General features: G+C 41.1%; 2 protein-coding genes across 8 annotated transcripts in view; one reads left to right on the top strand and one right to left on the bottom strand.

Moving 5' to 3' along the window:
- The first annotated feature begins 2,305 nt into the window (after positions 1-2,305).
- Positions 2,306-11,566, top strand: LOC139544463 (uncharacterized). 3 transcript variants are annotated; one of them, XM_071351586.1, is made up of 7 exons: positions 2,307-3,147; positions 3,292-3,429; positions 6,465-6,580; positions 7,237-7,336; positions 7,941-8,062; positions 8,311-8,405; positions 9,086-11,566. In XM_071351586.1, the coding sequence occupies exons 2-7, from the start codon at positions 3,317-3,319 to the stop codon at positions 9,131-9,133; spliced, it is 594 nt and encodes a 197-aa protein (XP_071207687.1). In that variant the 5' UTR covers positions 2,307-3,147; positions 3,292-3,316; the 3' UTR covers positions 9,134-11,566. The 3 variants fall into 3 exon arrangements, with proteins under 3 accessions (XP_071207686.1, XP_071207687.1, XP_071207685.1); XM_071351584.1 differs by having other exon boundaries at positions 2,309-3,147; positions 3,315-3,429; XM_071351585.1 differs by lacking the exon at positions 7,237-7,336 and having other exon boundaries at positions 2,306-3,147; positions 3,315-3,429; positions 6,465-6,599.
- Positions 9,940-16,397, bottom strand: part of sec16a (SEC16 homolog A, endoplasmic reticulum export factor) — an 80,098-nt gene continuing 73,640 nt past the window's right edge. For all 5 annotated transcript variants that reach the window (XM_071351579.1, XM_071351578.1, XM_071351580.1 and 2 more), the window contains 2 exons: positions 13,061-13,144; positions 9,940-12,744 (listed from right to left, as the gene is read on the bottom strand). In XM_071351579.1, coding sequence (XP_071207680.1) covers positions 12,673-12,744; positions 13,061-13,144 — 156 coding nt within the window. In that variant the 3' untranslated portion in view covers positions 9,940-12,672. The remainder of the gene's footprint in view (positions 12,745-13,060; positions 13,145-16,397) is intronic.

Raw genomic sequence — 16,397 nt, 5'->3', positions numbered from 1 at the left:
TAATAGACTTGTGATAACATACTATGTCGTGGAGTAACAATGTCTGCAAAAAGCCAACTTTGACCTGGGGGCATGCTTTGTAGACCATTCAAAAGCGTTCCGATACCTTGTCCCCAAGAAAAAACCCACATGTCATGATAGCTTATAGACAGTAGTAGGCAAATGAAGTGACAAAGTTCCAATATTAAGATTTTTAAATAACATTTCTAGGGTTTATTTGCTGGTAATTGGAAACACGTCCCTTTTGAATTTCGTCCCCCGTTCCTAAACACATCCATCCTATAGTGTAGGTTTTGAAGATTCATAATCTATGCTTGTAGTCATCAGAAGAAGATTGAGGAACGGTTGGTGGACCCAAGAAGTACAAGCCCCCACGCCATTCTCCAACCTCTGAAATGTTGTCTTTGATGTGTGCATTTTCATGTACCCCTTAATATTTAGTCTATGTCTGTCTGCTAGAGTAGTGGTTATGACGTCTACTTCCCGAACCATGGTGGATGCTCCCCAAGCCAGAGTTTGAGAGTTCAAATCCCAGAGAAACAGTTAATGTAGCAACTTCTTTCGTGTTGCCTTTGTGGGCCTGAAAGAGCAAACAAGAGGTATGTAGGGGAAAAGGGGCTAGTTCCCATCAAATAGCAAGAATGAAGTGACACCTTGTTTCAAATGTAATTTCAATAGAGTTGTGATAACATACTATGCTGTGGAGTAACAATACAACCATACTCTGCAAAAGCCAACTTTTACCTGGGGCCATTCTTTGTAGACCATTCAAAGGTGTTCCTAGTCTTGGTCCCCCTGAAGAAAGCCACATGTTAAGATAGTTTAAAAATAGTTGTAGTAGTAGTTATGGTGGTGAATTCCCAAAGGAGAGGTTGTGAGTTAAATTCCTTTCAAGAGCATGCCAACTTGCTTTTGTTGCCTTGACAGAACAATGTTGAGGTGGGGTTCCGGAAGGACATAGACAGCAAGGGAAATTGGATTATAAAATGTTAGGGTACAGCAACTGGTGTTGAGTAGGAGTGCTGATCTATGATCAAACCCACCCCTGTCCATATAATCTCATTCCAGAGACAACTGAGTCAGAATGATCTAGGCAAAGCTGATTGTAAAAAAGTGCTCCTCTGTACGCATTTATGAAATGTCTCAGGCTAAGAGTGCTGAACTGGAATCACTACCCCCCTCCCCCCGTCAAAGTAATGTTATTCATTCTACTCACAAATGCTAAACAGATCCTAGTTCAGCACTCCTACTTCAAGCCACCAAGTGAATGTTGGATATTGGGTGCTAAACGTCTTGAACAGTGGTTGAAAAAGTACCCAATTGTCATACTTGAGTAAAAGTAAAGATATGTTAATAGAAAATGTCTCAAGTAAAAGTCACCCAGTAAAATACTAAGTAAATGTCATTGCTAAAAGATACTTAAGTATCAGTGGTAAAAGTATAAATGATTTGACCTTCCATATATTAAGCCAACCAGACAGCACAATTCTCTTGTATTTTTATTTAAGAAATAGCCATGGGAACACTCATAATTTACAAACGAAGCATGTGTTTAGTGAGTCTGCTAGATCAGAGGCAGTAGGGATGTTCTCTTGATAAGTGTGTGAATTGGACCATTTTCCTGTCCGGCTTAGCATTCAAAATGCAAAAAGTACTTTTGGGTGCCAGGGAAACTGTATGGAGTAAAAAAAATATTATTTTCTTTAGAAATGTGGTGAAGTAAAATATAATGTTCTAAAGAAACAGAAAGAGTAAAAGTACAGATACAAAAAAAAAAAGATATAAACGGAATGTAGTGGAGTAGTTTAAATACATTTTTGTTAAGTAATTTACACCACTGGACTTGAAAGGAACACCTCAATTACCTCGACTAACAGGTGCCCCGACACATTGACTCTGTACCGGTACCCCATGTATATAGGCTCGCTGTTTTTATTTTACTGCTGATCTTTAATTATTTGTTACTTTTATTTCTTATTTTTCTTACAACTAAATTGTTGGTTAAGGGCTTAATTTCAGCATTTCACTGCAAGGTCTACACATGTAGTATTCGGCGCATGTGACAAATACAATTTGATTTGTGACACATGAAAACATGTTGTGAACCTGGTGTGACATTATTGAAGCTGTGCTGACACCTAGTGGACATCAAGAGGACCTACACTACACACACATATACACACACACTATAACCTTAAAACAGATAGGATGCTTTACATACGTTGCTCTTTTTTATTAGACACTAATATATATATCCAATAAACAGACGTTCAAAAGTCGCAATGTAAAGCAAAAACGACTGGAAAGTTATTCAAAAGCAGGTGTAGTGAATCAAGCATCTTGGGGTTACCTGAAATAGGTCAAAGTATATATTTTAAATGTTCTAATTTATTTAATCTTTATTTAACTAGGCAAGATGAACTCAACAACATCGACAGACACAAGTTACCTGCTATATTTGGGAAACAGGATTAACACAGAGAGAACTTGGCAAAATGCATGTTTCTGTAGTAAGAGTAGGTATATACAGTATCATCGGTAACAATTGTGTACAAGCCACCTAGCTACAAAAATACTGGGACTAGCGGTCATTAGTTACATTTCAACCACAGCGATTCCCTAATTGAGGCGCAACAGAGTTCACCGGCAAATGCAGGAACACCGGAAATAATAACTAAACCAACGAACGAGAAATGGTGGAGGCTAGCAGAACGAAGAGACATTTTTCCGAATAAACGTGGTGAGTGAAAAACGTAATTACATAGCTCACTCCCTACCCGGTATGTCATTCTACTGTTATACGACTGTATGCGTTTTTTGTTGGCAACCTTGATATTTACGGAGTTTTTGGAACGGATTCCTGTTGGAACGTTCCACAAATTATACCCACCCGTCTTGCAGCTTTTGAAGATAGTTAGTTAGCTAGCTACCTCTGTACTTTTCGTTCGAGGTCTCAAATATGAACTTGTAAGTCGAAAAACGAATCAGACAATAGAACATGTCAGGTTAGCATTGTAAACAACAGCAGCGAATAACCAGTCAAACATCACATCATCATGGAGGATGAGGAAGATCTCGAGGTACTTGGCGAACAACTGTACGATTTAATTTACCCCAAGCACGCTGAGATCGCCGGGAAACTCACAGGTGAGTCACCCATAACGTTTTACATTTACACTCACATTCAAATGGCAAAGCATTACGCAGCTATGTAGGCATATGCATTACTACCAATATGTTATAGCTAGGTAGTAGATTACATTTTACAACATTGTTTCATGGTATATTGAGATGGCATTGTAATTGGGTCGGAGGCATGTTGCTGGAACTACCTGGTCCTGTCCTGACTCGGATGCAGCAGGATGAAGCTATGCTGACAGAGGCCCTTGAGAAAGCCCTCCGAGCTCTGCAACTACCTCAGGGCCCCAGGTAAGACTGATAATACCACATTCTTAGACGCTAGCGTTAACTACTTTAGCGCCTATTAACGATAGTATCTTCTGATCGGAGGAGTTTTGTTAAGAGACCGGAGTCTTGCTTAAATAGGCTGGACATTACATATTTAACTACGCATTTTTTCAAATAAAAACTTGTTCATTATGTCCGCTGTGGAGCCCAATTTCATAATATTACCATCTGTCCCAACTGCTTGCCGTAGTCTTGAAGTAATCGTGAAAAAACGGGCCTTTTTTAGGGCATTTTTCAACCTGTCAGCACCTATTAGTTATATTGAGCACCGTGGCACCAACTCACCTTCTGAACGTTCTATTCCCAGCTCATTGTTCAATGTCACAATGCCAAATAATAATACTTATTGTGAATTCCAGTACCTAGCTGGTTGATGAATGTGACAATGTATTAACTAGGAAAATGCCCTATTTGTATTTTATTTATTTACATTGATTTAACTAGGCAAGTCAGTTAAGAACAAATTCTTATTTACAATGACGGCCTACCAAAAGACAAAAGGCCTCCTGCGGGGACGGGGGCTGGGATTAAAAATTTGAAAAAAAATATAGGATAAAACACACATCACAACAAGAGAGACAACACTACATAAAGAGAGACCTAAGACAACAACATGGCAAAGCAGCAACATATGACAAAATAGCATGGTAGCAACACAACATAACAACAACATGGTAGCAACACAAAACATGGTGCAAACATTATTGGGCACAGACAACAACACAAAGGGCAAGAAGGTAGAGACAACAATACATCACACAAAGCAGCTACAACTGTCAGTAAGAGTGTCCATGATTGAGTCTTTGAATGAAGAGATTGAGATAAAACTGTCCAGTTTGAGTGTTTGTTGCAGCTCGTTCCAGTCACTAGCTGCAGCAAACTGAAAAGAGGAGCGACGTGTGGGCTTTGGGGACCTTTAACAGAATGTGACTGGCAGAACGGGTGTTGTATGTGGAGGATGAGGGCCGCAGTAGATTATTTAGATAGGGGGGGATTGAGGCCTAAGAGGGTTTTATAAATAAGCATCAGCCAGTGAGTCTTGCGATGGGAATACAGAGATGACCAGTTTACAGAGGAGTATAGAGTGCAGTGATGTGTCCTATAAATAGCATTGGTGGCAAATCTGATGGCCGAATGGTAAAGAACATCTAGCCGCTCAAGAGCACCCTTACCTGCCAAACTATAAATTATGTCTCTGTAATCTAGCATGGTTAGGATGGTCATCTGAATCAGAGTTAGTTTGGCAGCTGGGGTGAAAAAGGAGCGATTGGAGCCTTGGGGTACTCCCTTGGTGACAGGCAGTGGCTGAGATAGCAGATTCTCTGACTTTATTCACTGCACTCTTTGAGAGAAGTAGTTAGCAAACCATGCCAAAGACCCCTCAGAGACACCATTACTCCTTAGCTGGGCCACAAGAATAGAATGATCTACCGTATCAAAAGCTTTGGCCAAGTCAATAAAAATAGCGGCACAATATTGCTTAGAATCAAGGGCAATGGTAACATCATTGTTGTCTTAGGTCTCTCTTTATGTAGTGTTGTGTTGTCTCTCTTGTTGTGATGTGTGCTTTGTTCTATATTTATTTTCACATTTTTAATCCCAGCCCCCGTCCCCACAGGAGGCCTTTTGTCTTTTGGTAGGCCGTCATTGTAAATAAGAATTTGTTCTTAACTGACTTGCCTAGTTAAATAAATGTAAATAAATTAAATAAAAATAGGGCATTAGGCCTTATATCCAAACAGATTACAGAACCATTCTGGAGAGTTCTTGGAAAGAAAGAACATTTCCTCAGTGTTGTGTTGTCTCTCTTGTTGTAATGTGTGTTTTGTCCTATATTTATATATATATATTTTTTAAAGCCCAGGCCCCTGTCCTCGCAGGAGGCCTTTTGCCTTTTGGTAGGCCGTCATTGTAAATAAGAATTTGTTCTTAGCTGACTTGCCTAGTAAAATATAAAAAATAATTTGAAGTGATGCCCCATTTTTTGCATGTTCTGCAGACAGGGTGACCATCTTCGATTAAGTTCCCCTCAGCACTCTTGTAAAACCCAAAATTCAACCACACTTTTTGGTCCAGATTTGGTCCTCTTAGAAGGCTGAAAAATCTCCCGAGCGCTGTCACTTCCTTCCGCCATGTTTTCACACAAAACAAAACCCACGTTGCATGCTGCGCCTGCATCAGACTGTTGCTAACTTTGGTTGATGCTGGACAGTATTTACCGTGAGATTTTCAAACCGTGGTAAGCAAACACGGTTTTAATGATAATTAAAATTTGAAACGGTAACACTAATTGTCAGGGAATTTTATCGTGAAACCAGTAACCATTTCACCCCTGACCTATTTATGCTGTTTAATATGACATGTAGCCTATTTGAAATTATGTGCAAGTCTTACATTCGCCTTTTTCATGTTTATTCAAATACTTTTCATTCAAATTATATGGTTTGGTTTCAATACTTCAAAACCAAATGGTAGGTCCAGGTTGTCGTAAAAATAGATGGGTGTGAAATTGTGATTTTAATTAATTAAGCATATTTGGAGCTGCAGCTTTTTTCCTGTGAGTACAGAGTGGTTTTTAGCTAAGTGGTTGGAAAAAGCCCGGAGTGGTTGGATTTCTAACCACTCAACTCTGCTCACATACCCTGATCTGTAGACACCTCCGCCACACCTTCATTTATTTGATCTCCACCCCAAACAAAGTGTTTTTAAAGGCAGTAAATGAGGCTGAATGTAGAGAGAAAAGTTAATAAAAAGGGAATTGCGCTCCATTTACACATGCTTTTACACATGCTTTTACACATGCATTTACACATGCAACTCGGGTTGAACTCCGCCCCATGTGAGTTTCTGTGTCACAATTTGGTTGAGTTTGATCTTAACTAACCTCCAGAGCCCAGGCTTCTCGTAGTCTAGTCAATGAGACGGATTTGGAAGGATGGCCATGTGAGACTAGACCTGAACTAACTATGATCTCTCCATGACTTCTGTCCTGTCAGCAATACAAGGATGTCAAAGGAGGAAGATGAAGCATCTGCCTCTTCTGACTCGCTTGGGGAACAGCTGTTTGAGCTAGTGGACATCTACAACACTGAACACACACAGAAAATCACTGGTAATCAACCTACTGATCAGTAAGCCAATCATCTCTCCTCCCTCCAAACGTATGATTTATTTTATTTACTTAATCCTTATTTGACCAGATTAGTCTCATTGAGAGAAGAAATCTTGCCAAAAAAGCAACACACAAAGTTTGACACTTTTCTGCTTGACCGAAAAGGTCGACAACCTGAGTTAGGCTCTGCATAAATTAATTCCTTAAATCTCCTCCAATGGCAAACAACTGGTTGTGAGACACTCACTCCCTGCGTGTATTTCAGGGGGAGTTGGATATGCAAGAAATACATTTCCATTACACCCTTCTACAAGTGCTTAACTGGACAAATATAGGCACCCCCCAAATTATTATTATTAGGTGTTAACAAATACCAGGTGTAGGCAACTAGATTCAGCTGCGGGACTATTTTTGTTGGACCTGATTTTTGCTGAATTCCTGGTGATTTTAGTATTTTTTGATCTAAAACTAAAATTCTGTTTTATTTAAAACATTCCATTTTTATTACAAAAATATGTTTGGGACCAAGAAAATCACTTGCTGGCCACCTGTTGCTGACCCCTGCCGTATACAATGCGAATCCACACAGTGCAAGCGCAGGCTGATCCTTTATGAACCAACAGCTTATAATGCTTCCCTAACATGTGCCACTCCAGGCATGCTACTGGAGCAGCATAAAGAAGTGGTGCTGCATCTTCTCTCAGAACCCTCACTACTGGAGGAGCAGGTGAACCTGGCCTTGAAGACACTGCAGGAGTGAGTGTGGAGCTGGACATCATTGTGGGGAAGAAAGATATTATGAAGGACTTTGTTTGTATATCCAGACACAACGCTGATGAACCTCTGAATGGATGGAAACTAGACTGATGAGGCTACTTTCTGTTAATGGCCGTCATTCATTTTAGATCTGTCAGTCAAGCAGACTGAGGCCCTGTCCAAATACATCCCATATTACCCTAGAGTTGGGTAGGTATATGTTAGTAGCCACTGATGAACTAATTATATTTTTCCGCCATATTGGTTACACCTACCGTATCCACACTCAGATCTACCTAAAAGCCTTGAGGATACAGGACTAGGGGTTGTTTCTGAATGGGCCATTGGTCTCGAAAGGAGAGCCTAGAAACCTGACACAGAAGGCTAAGACGGCGTTCCTCACTTATACAGTAATATAACATTATCCATCCATTTTATGGTGTCATTATTGTACATCCAATAGTAAACACATGGTGATACCAGAATAATATCTAACACCTCTCTAGTCGCAGGCCATAACGTGTGGGATACTTAGCCTATAATGTGCAGTTTTTTTAACGATATTCATGGCGTGTTATGTTCCCCCTACCCCGTTTTGCTGTAGGCTGGGTGTGGAAGAGACAGATGCGAGTGACTCATCAGATGCCGATGACACTGAGAGGCTGGAAGAGAGGCTGTTTCTACTGGTGAAGGAGATGAACGCAGTGCACTCAAATGACATTACAGGTTAGCCCTGCCACTAGCCAGTCCCAATTTGATCCCCACTCACCCTTTGGCCCTTCAATATTTGCAGATCTGTAAGGCGGAAAAGCAATATGGTGGCAGCTTTACCACTAAACTGTTTAAACATAAGTCTCTAGAACGAAATGTCTCATTGAGTGAACTGTAATATCACAGATACTGCTAATGCCGTCTTTCATAAACCATTTTAGTGGTCTGTGATGGTTAGAATTGAGAAGGACTCTGTCTCGTAGGCATGCTTTTGGAGATGGACCCTGCCGCTCTCAGACAGATGCTGAGCGACCGCGCCATGTTGGAGGAAGCCGTTCAAAAAGCACAAGCAGCGCTGGTAACCTTCAACCGAAACTACCCACGTCAACATATTGATTGTTTGGTACACTAATTAGTGCCCCGCCCATATGGTCTTATAAGACACTATTTCATCAAGTATGTGTCCACAGAGCACAAAACTAAAAACTACATTTAACCTTATCCCCAGGCTATTGCGCACAGCACATATTATAAGCCTGGGATATCAACGATTCAAAATTGGCCTTAGTGGGAGTGACCTTACTGAGTAAATTATTTGGAGGTAAGACACTTATGGGGGAGGGTAGCCTCAGCACTGTCATAAAACAACCATATGCTCCGGTTTTCAAGGGAAATTGAAGAGAGAGCCTGTGACTCTCGCTTTCAGACGTTAACAAGGCGACACTCCATTTTACTGGATTGGTTGAACACTGCAGAAAAGAACATCGACAGTTTTGTTACTCTCGTCAACAAGAGCAGAATGTGGGGGGGGGGGGGATCTAGTTCCAGGCATTTGTATTACACCTGCCAAGTTAGGAGGAAGGTGCTGTGGGAGATAATTGGTTGGTAGATTAAGCCGATTAAAAGAATGCTGATGCGGAGGTAGTTTATCCCAGCCTTTCTGTTGTGCAATGTCAAAAACTCCCATATACACATGAATTACAATCTAGCTTTGTTAGCCTATAGATTCTAACTACATTTATTTGGGGATTTTTACAGGAAAGCCTTTGGATCCAAGAGGACAAAGAAATCACCAAATCCAAATGAAGTTGGCCCAAATACTGTGACATTTCAGCTGAAGAAAACAAGAACATTTATGTGCCACTAACCCACAGAATCATAGCTGCCATGAAGGGGTGTATGTATATACTGCATTCTAAGTGGCGCTTCCTGATATTTTTCTCACTCTAACTCCCAACACTTGTCAGTGACTTGTTTCGGAGTGCAATGCACTTTAGTTAAGGCCACACTCATGATTGGACAGGAAGGGGAAAATGAGCCAGTGAAGTGTGCTGCGACGCCCTCACACACTTGCTAAAAATAAAACCAGGCACCCTACACTCCTTGAAATATACATGCAAATGCTCCTTTAGACTGCAGACTTCAGGAGTGGAGAATGGAACAGGCCTATAGTCTTTTTTTGTTGTTGCTTCCAATGCTATAGGAGAATTTGACCACTGTCGGGGTTGATTGGATTGTTCTACTTGCCAGAGTTGTCAATGAGGGATAGGTAGTGCTGGTCCAAAATACTTTCATCCTGCAGAAACTACATCTGTAGTGCCACAGTGATGCCAACAGACTTGATATTGCACACATTTTAGGCCCACTGGTAGTTTTGGGGATATTTGTTTGTACTTCACTCAATAATAAAAATGAATTCAGTAACATTACACAAAGATGATAATATTCCATATTCAGACACTGTTGGGATGTACTGCAATAATGTGTGAATAGGAAATGTATTTTGATATGTAGATAAAACACGACACTCCATGATGATCCTTGGATACTAATTAGAATAGAATGCACCCTTCACTAGACATAAAACAAAATTAAACATTCTTTCAAAGTGCTAAAGAGCGCAAAGATATCTTTATTACCATTTTACAGGGTTGAATTCTAAAACAGGAAAAATCAACAGCTTTTCTCAGACAAAAAGGGGACCTTTGGAAAAAATAATTGGGTGTTCAACACAGAAACAAAGTCAAGAACACAAAGGGGAAGCAAGGAATTTTGGATAACAAAATTGACAAAAGCAACAGCAAAAAAGAAAGAAAAGGAAAATGGCAGTTTTGAGTCAAATTTGCTCTCCTTTCACAGATGTATTTAATGATGGGCTAGTTAATCTGCAGAAGCAGCCGATACAAACGTGAATCCAGGTATTATATCATCTATTAATGACATTTCAAAGCTAAATCAGCGAAAACAATAGTTGCTCTCCACACTTTTGCTCATGACTATAGCTCATAAATACAATCGATCAGATAAATATTTGGATAGATTAATGACATTTCAAAATTGTAGTCAAATGACACCATGACTATTCCCTATAAAGTGCACTACTTTTGACCTGAGCCACTTAGTTGTGCACTATATAGGAAATAGGGTGTCATCTGAGACTTGACCGATATAGTCCTGGGGCCTCATTTATAACTGTTCACACATTTCCACATGAGACACATTTCTGAAAATTCAGCGGGAGTACAAAAATATTTAGATTCATACATTTGGTGCACACCCTATATATGCATGATTGTTTCCTGTTTATAAATCGGACCGGTTGTAAAACTGCACGCATTAAAACTCTGCTTGGAAAACACCTCCATTCAACTTTTATGGTGACAATAACACCCTTTATTTGCTGTATAATTTTGAATTAGGCCATGGCAGTATCTAAAATGGGCAATTGCAATTTTGATCACATTTCTGTGGGAAAAATGTTTTGCAGTTATTCAAACTAAACATGCATGTTGCCTATAGCGAGTGCCTGATGTCTGCAAGGTTGATTGTAGCCTATATTTTGAAAACACTTTAAAAGTAGGCTAAATGCTACAGCTCACACTAAAGTGCAAATTAGATACATTTTCAATATTTTGTTTATCAATAGATAGAAACAATGTCGTGCCTTAGTATAGGCTCGGATTAAATTGGCAATGTTGTGCTTCTATCTCACAGCAATACAATAGCTTACCCTTACTCAAATATTTTACATAAACTACTGTGTTGGCAGAATGTTCCAATACAGTTTATGAAAGAGAAAACAAATAGCAAATTGTGGACCTGTCAGCAGAACTTTTAAATTCAATGTTTTGCATCGACTTTTCACCTAAATATGATGGGACTGGCCGTGAATTCTGAAAAATTGTCTAAGGAAGGCTACCAACTTTTTTTTATTACAGTAGCATACATAGGCCTACTTCAATGTAAAAGAAACTGTTCCCCTTTTAAATTTGACTGTAGGCTATATTATTAACCGCACTGCCTATGGGATTGCACAACTTAATACATAGCCTATCTATTTACTAGGCTCCTAGGTCCAATTAAATGAGATGCACATGCTAATTTGTTGTATGGCTACTTCGGGAATATGAACCTATTACGGCTAGAAAAGGTGAGAAATTTATTCTGCAATGGTTATGAAAATAGAAAGATTCAAATGTTTATTTTAGATTAAATAAAGAATTTTGCTCTTCTCACTAATGGCTGCATTTGTGTTAATGTTGTCCTGTTTTTAGTTTTTTTATGAATAAGCTTTTCATCATATCCCCCATTTGCACAAAATACTTACTTGCCAGCTTGCAATACAATATTTCAGCCACTAGTAGATGTGCTTACGCATGGTCTAAACGGGGAGCTGAGCACATTCTCACATCACGTTACATTTTTAGAAATGCCAACTTGATCGTGAAAACTGCCGCATGCACATTTTGGGGTATATTGTATGCACGCACGGTTTATAAATGAGGCCCCTGAATCCCAGCTCACTCCTTGTTCCTCTAAAGGCCTGCTTCTAAACTCAGTTGGGAGAGGAAGCCTAGTTGAGACTTAAGACCTTTGTGCATGATAATGAGGTGTTGGTAGGCAGCAACATTTTATAAATATCTAAAGAACATTCCAACACTCAAACTTCTAAACTCCTAGGGTAGCGAGGCGTGACAGTCACTCCTATTGCCTCTGCTGGACCCCACATCACACCTGAGCACATCTGAATGAGGGAGAGTGAACACAGCAGGCATTGCACTACTGATACTCCACACACATCAGCGCTACAGTACCTTCAGTATCTGTACGGGAACACCGAGGAGCCATATACACTAGTATAAACAAGTGAGCTGAGCTCCCGAAGTGCTACGCTCTTTTACACACTAACACACTTACGTAAGGGGCCAAAGACACACGTAATAGATACAAATAGGACCAGAACAGTCCTATGTCTCAGCATGTGTGTAGAGGGAATGTTGTCTAAGAGCTGAACACACTAGCATGTCTGTCTCCACAGTAGGTTGTCACATACAGTATAATCAAGCTAAGTATGTGCATTAAGATCCATTGTACCAACTAACTCAGTTTGGACACATGAAAAAGCCCTTTATGACAATCTTGCCTGCAAATAATTAACAACTATTCATATATGTTTTTTAATTAGTGAAAGAGTTGTATAGTCTTTTGACGATGATAGTACTGGTGGTAGTGTTCGTCTGGGGTGTAAGGGGGGGTCCATCAGAGGGGGAGTTGAGATGTCTATGCGCTTCCCAGGGGGTGGTTAAACCCATAAAGTCTGTTTTAGGATGAACTAGGCTGGATATCTACTTCAGCACTGGGTATGCCCTCTGGCCGCCCAACCTCCCAGACAGAAGCCGTCCCGATGGAGTACTCGCCTGGGGAGAAGGAGAGAGGGATACAAGGGTTGATTTGACAGTGTTAACATAGCTACTGGTGTGTCCTAGCACCTCAATGGTGGAACAAGCCTTACTTATTTTCTTACTAGCACTGATTTCACAGCTTTATTGAGTCAAGTTTTACTTGCAATGACTGATGTGGTTGTACCTTTCGGCTAAATTACCTTAAATGTAAATGGTGTCATCACAACTTCACTTGAGATCCTCGATTTTTTCCACAGATGTCAACGTACACATTTACATAAGTGTCAAGTCTTATTGGGAACCCTGGCCTAACCGTTTTCAACTAACCTACCTGTGCAAACTGGGCGGGGTTATAGAACGTCACGCCTCCAGAGGGTGGAGCTCCCTGGGGAGGAGGCTGCGGAGTCAGGGGCACCTGGAAGGCATAGATGCAGGAGTTACCATGGTAACCAGGCAGTGAGGCAAGGCAATAATCCCCTTTCCTCCATGGCTACGGAGGACAATCTGTGACCACAGGGTCATGTTCATTAGGGCACACAATGGAAAAGTTTTGCAATGAAAAGCGAAAATGAGCATTTTTTGTTGGACAAGTACAGGTAATGTTTGGTACCTAATGAACATGACCCAGGTTTCCTCTTCTGGGTTAATGATGTAACTATGGGAACAGGCCAGGAGAGGAGCAAGTCTCCAGCATGCCTCTAGTTTGTAATCAAAGGTACTTTATCAGTTTTTGTATTATCGTACTTGTGATATGCACTGAACAAAAATATAAACGCAACATTTTCAAAGATGTACTGAGTTACAATTGACTGATTTCCTTATATGAAGTGTAATAAATAAATTAGGCCCTAATTTATGGATTTCACATGACTGGGAACACAGATATGCATCTGTTGGTCACAGATACCTTTTTAAAAAAGTAGGGGCGTGGCTCAGATAAAGTCAGTATCTGGTGTGACCACCATTTGCCTCGTGCAGCGCAGCACATCTCCTTCGCATAGAGTTGATCAGGCTGTTGATTGTGGCCTGTGGAATGTTTTCGCACTCTCCAATGGCTGTGCGAAATTGCTGCATATTGGCGGATGCTGGAAAACACTGTCGTTTGTGTCAATCTAGAGCATCCCAAACATGCTCAATTTGTGACATGTCTGGTGTTTACGTAGGCCACGGAAGAACGGACATTTTCAGCTTCCAGGAATTGTGTACAGATCCTTGCGACCATTATCATGCTGAAATATGAGGTGATTGCGGCAGATGAATGGCACAACAATGGGCCTCAGGATCTCATCACGGTATCTCTGCATTCAAATTAGCATCGATAAAATGCAATTGTGTTCGTTGTCTGTTGCTTATGCCTGCCCTTACCAGAACCTCACCATGGGGCCCTCTGTTCACAACGTTGACATCAGCAAACCGCTCGCCCACAAGACGCCATACACGCTGTCTGCCATCTGCCCAGTACAGTTGAAACTGGTATTCATCTATGAAGAGCACGTCTCCAGCTTGCCAGTGGCTATTGAAGGTGACCATTTGCCCTCTGAAGTCAGTTACAATGCAGAACTGCAGTCAGGTTAAGACCCTGGTGAGGACGACGAGCACGCAGATGAGCTTCCCTGAGATGGTTTCTGACAGTTTGTGCTGAAATTCTTTGGTTGTGCAAACCCACAGTTTTATCAGCTGTCCGGGTGGCTGGTCTCAGACGATCCTGATGGTGAAGAAGCCGGAGGTGGAAGTCCTGGGCTGGCGCGGTTACACGTAGTCTGCAGTTGTGAGGCCGGTTGGACGTACTACCAAATTCTCTAAAACGACATTGAGGCGGCATATGGTAGAGAAATTAACATTCAATTATCTGGCAACAGCTCTGGTGGGCATTCCTGCAGTCAGCATGCCAATTGCACGCTCCCTTTGCTGTGTGACAAAACTGCACATTTTAAAGTGGCCTTTTATTGTCCCCAGCACAAGGTGCACCTGTGTAATGATCATGCTGTTTAATCAGCTTCTTGATAACCCACACCTGTTAGGTGGATGGATTATCTTGGCAAAAGAGAAATGCTCACTAACAGGGATGTGCACACCTTTTGAGAGAAATAAGCTTTTTGTGCATATGGAACATTTCTGGGATCCTTCAGCTCATAAAACCAACACTTTACATGTTGCGTTTATATTTTTGTTCAGTGTAGTATCTTAACATTTCAAAATTGAGTCAGACACCATCAGAACAGCTCTAATTGGCTGCATTCTCCTCCAATCTGAGGGATGTTGAGGGATACCTCCAATCGGTTGAGAGAGTTCAGTGTGTCAAATCGGAGGGCATGTTGTCCGGACCTCTGTCAGTCTCTATGGGGATACCACAGGGTTCAATTCTCGGGCCGTCTCTTTTCTCTGTATATATCAATGATGTCGCTCTTGCTGCGGGCGATTCCCTGATCCACCTCCACGCAAACAACACCATTCTGTATACTTCTGGCCCTTCCTTGGACACTGTGCTAACTAACCGCCAAACGAGCTTCAATGCCATAAAACACTCCTAACATGGCCTCCAACTGCTCTTAAACGCTAGTAAAACCAAATGCATGCTTTTCAACCGTTCGCTGCCCGCACCCGCCCGACTAGCATCATCACCCTGGACGGTTCTGACCTAGAATATGTGGACAACTATAAATACCTAGGTGTCTGGCTAGACTGTAAACTCTCCTTCCAGACTCATATTAAACATCTCCAATCCAAAATCAAATCTAGAATCGGCTTTCTATTTCGCAACAAAGTCTCCTTCACTCACGCCGCCGAACTTACCCTAGTAAAACTGACTATCCTGCCGATCCTCGACTTCGGCGATGTCATCCACAAAATAGCTTCCAATACTCTACTCAGTAAACTGGATGCAGTCTATCAGTGCCATTCGTTTTGTTACCAAATTACCTTATACCACCCACCTGTATGCTCTAGTCGGCTGGCCCTCGCTACATATTCGTCGCCAGACCCACTGGCTCGAGGTCATCTATAAGTCTATGCTAGGTAAAGCTCCGCCTTATCTCAGTTCCTTGGTCACGATAACAACACCCACCCGTAGCACATGTTCCAGCAGGTATATCTCACTGATCATCCACAAAGCCAACACCTCATTTGGCCGCCTTTCCTTCCAGTTCTCTGCTGCCAGTGACTGGAACGAATGATAAAAATCACTGAAGCTGGAGACTTATTTCCCTCACCAACTTTAAACATCAGCTATCTGAGCAGCTAACCGATCGCTGTACATTGTCCATCTGTAAATAGCACACCCAATCTACCTAACTCATCCCCATACTGTTTTTATTTACTTTTCTGCTCTTTTGCACACCAGTATCTCCACTTGCACATCATCATCTGCTCATTTATCACTCCAGTGTTAATCTGCTAAATTGTAATTCTTCGCTACTATGGCCTATTTATTGCCTACCTCATGCCTTTTGCACACACTGTATTAGACTTTCTTTTTTTTCCTACTGTGTCATTGACTTGTTTGTGTTATTGGCTTGTTTATTGTTTATCCCATGTGTAACTCTGTGTTGTCTGTGTCACACTGCTTTGCTTTATCTTGGCCAGGTCGCAGTTGTAAATGAGAACTCGTTCTCAACTAGCCTACCTGGTTAAATAAAGGTGAAGTAAAAAATTTGAAAATGTGAGTCTTT

This window comes from Salvelinus alpinus, chromosome 18 (genome assembly GCF_045679555.1).
Source record: "Salvelinus alpinus chromosome 18, SLU_Salpinus.1, whole genome shotgun sequence".
Classification (NCBI taxonomy): Eukaryota; Metazoa; Chordata; class Actinopteri; order Salmoniformes; family Salmonidae; genus Salvelinus; species Salvelinus alpinus.
Note: the sequence above shows the minus strand (reverse complement) of the source record. Positions and strands in the feature narration are given on the sequence as shown.

Coding starts and splice junctions, on each gene's coding strand:
- LOC139544463 (XM_071351584.1), top strand. CDS start 3,057: ATGGAGGATGAGGAAGATCTCGAGGTACTTGGCGAACAACTGTACGAT. Junction 3,430..6,464: donor CAACTACCTCAGGGCCCCAG/GTAAGACTGATA, acceptor CTGTCCTGTCAG/CAATACAAGGATGTCAAAGG. Junction 7,337..7,940: donor GCCTTGAAGACACTGCAGGA/GTGAGTGTGGAG, acceptor GTTTTGCTGTAG/GCTGGGTGTGGAAGAGACAG.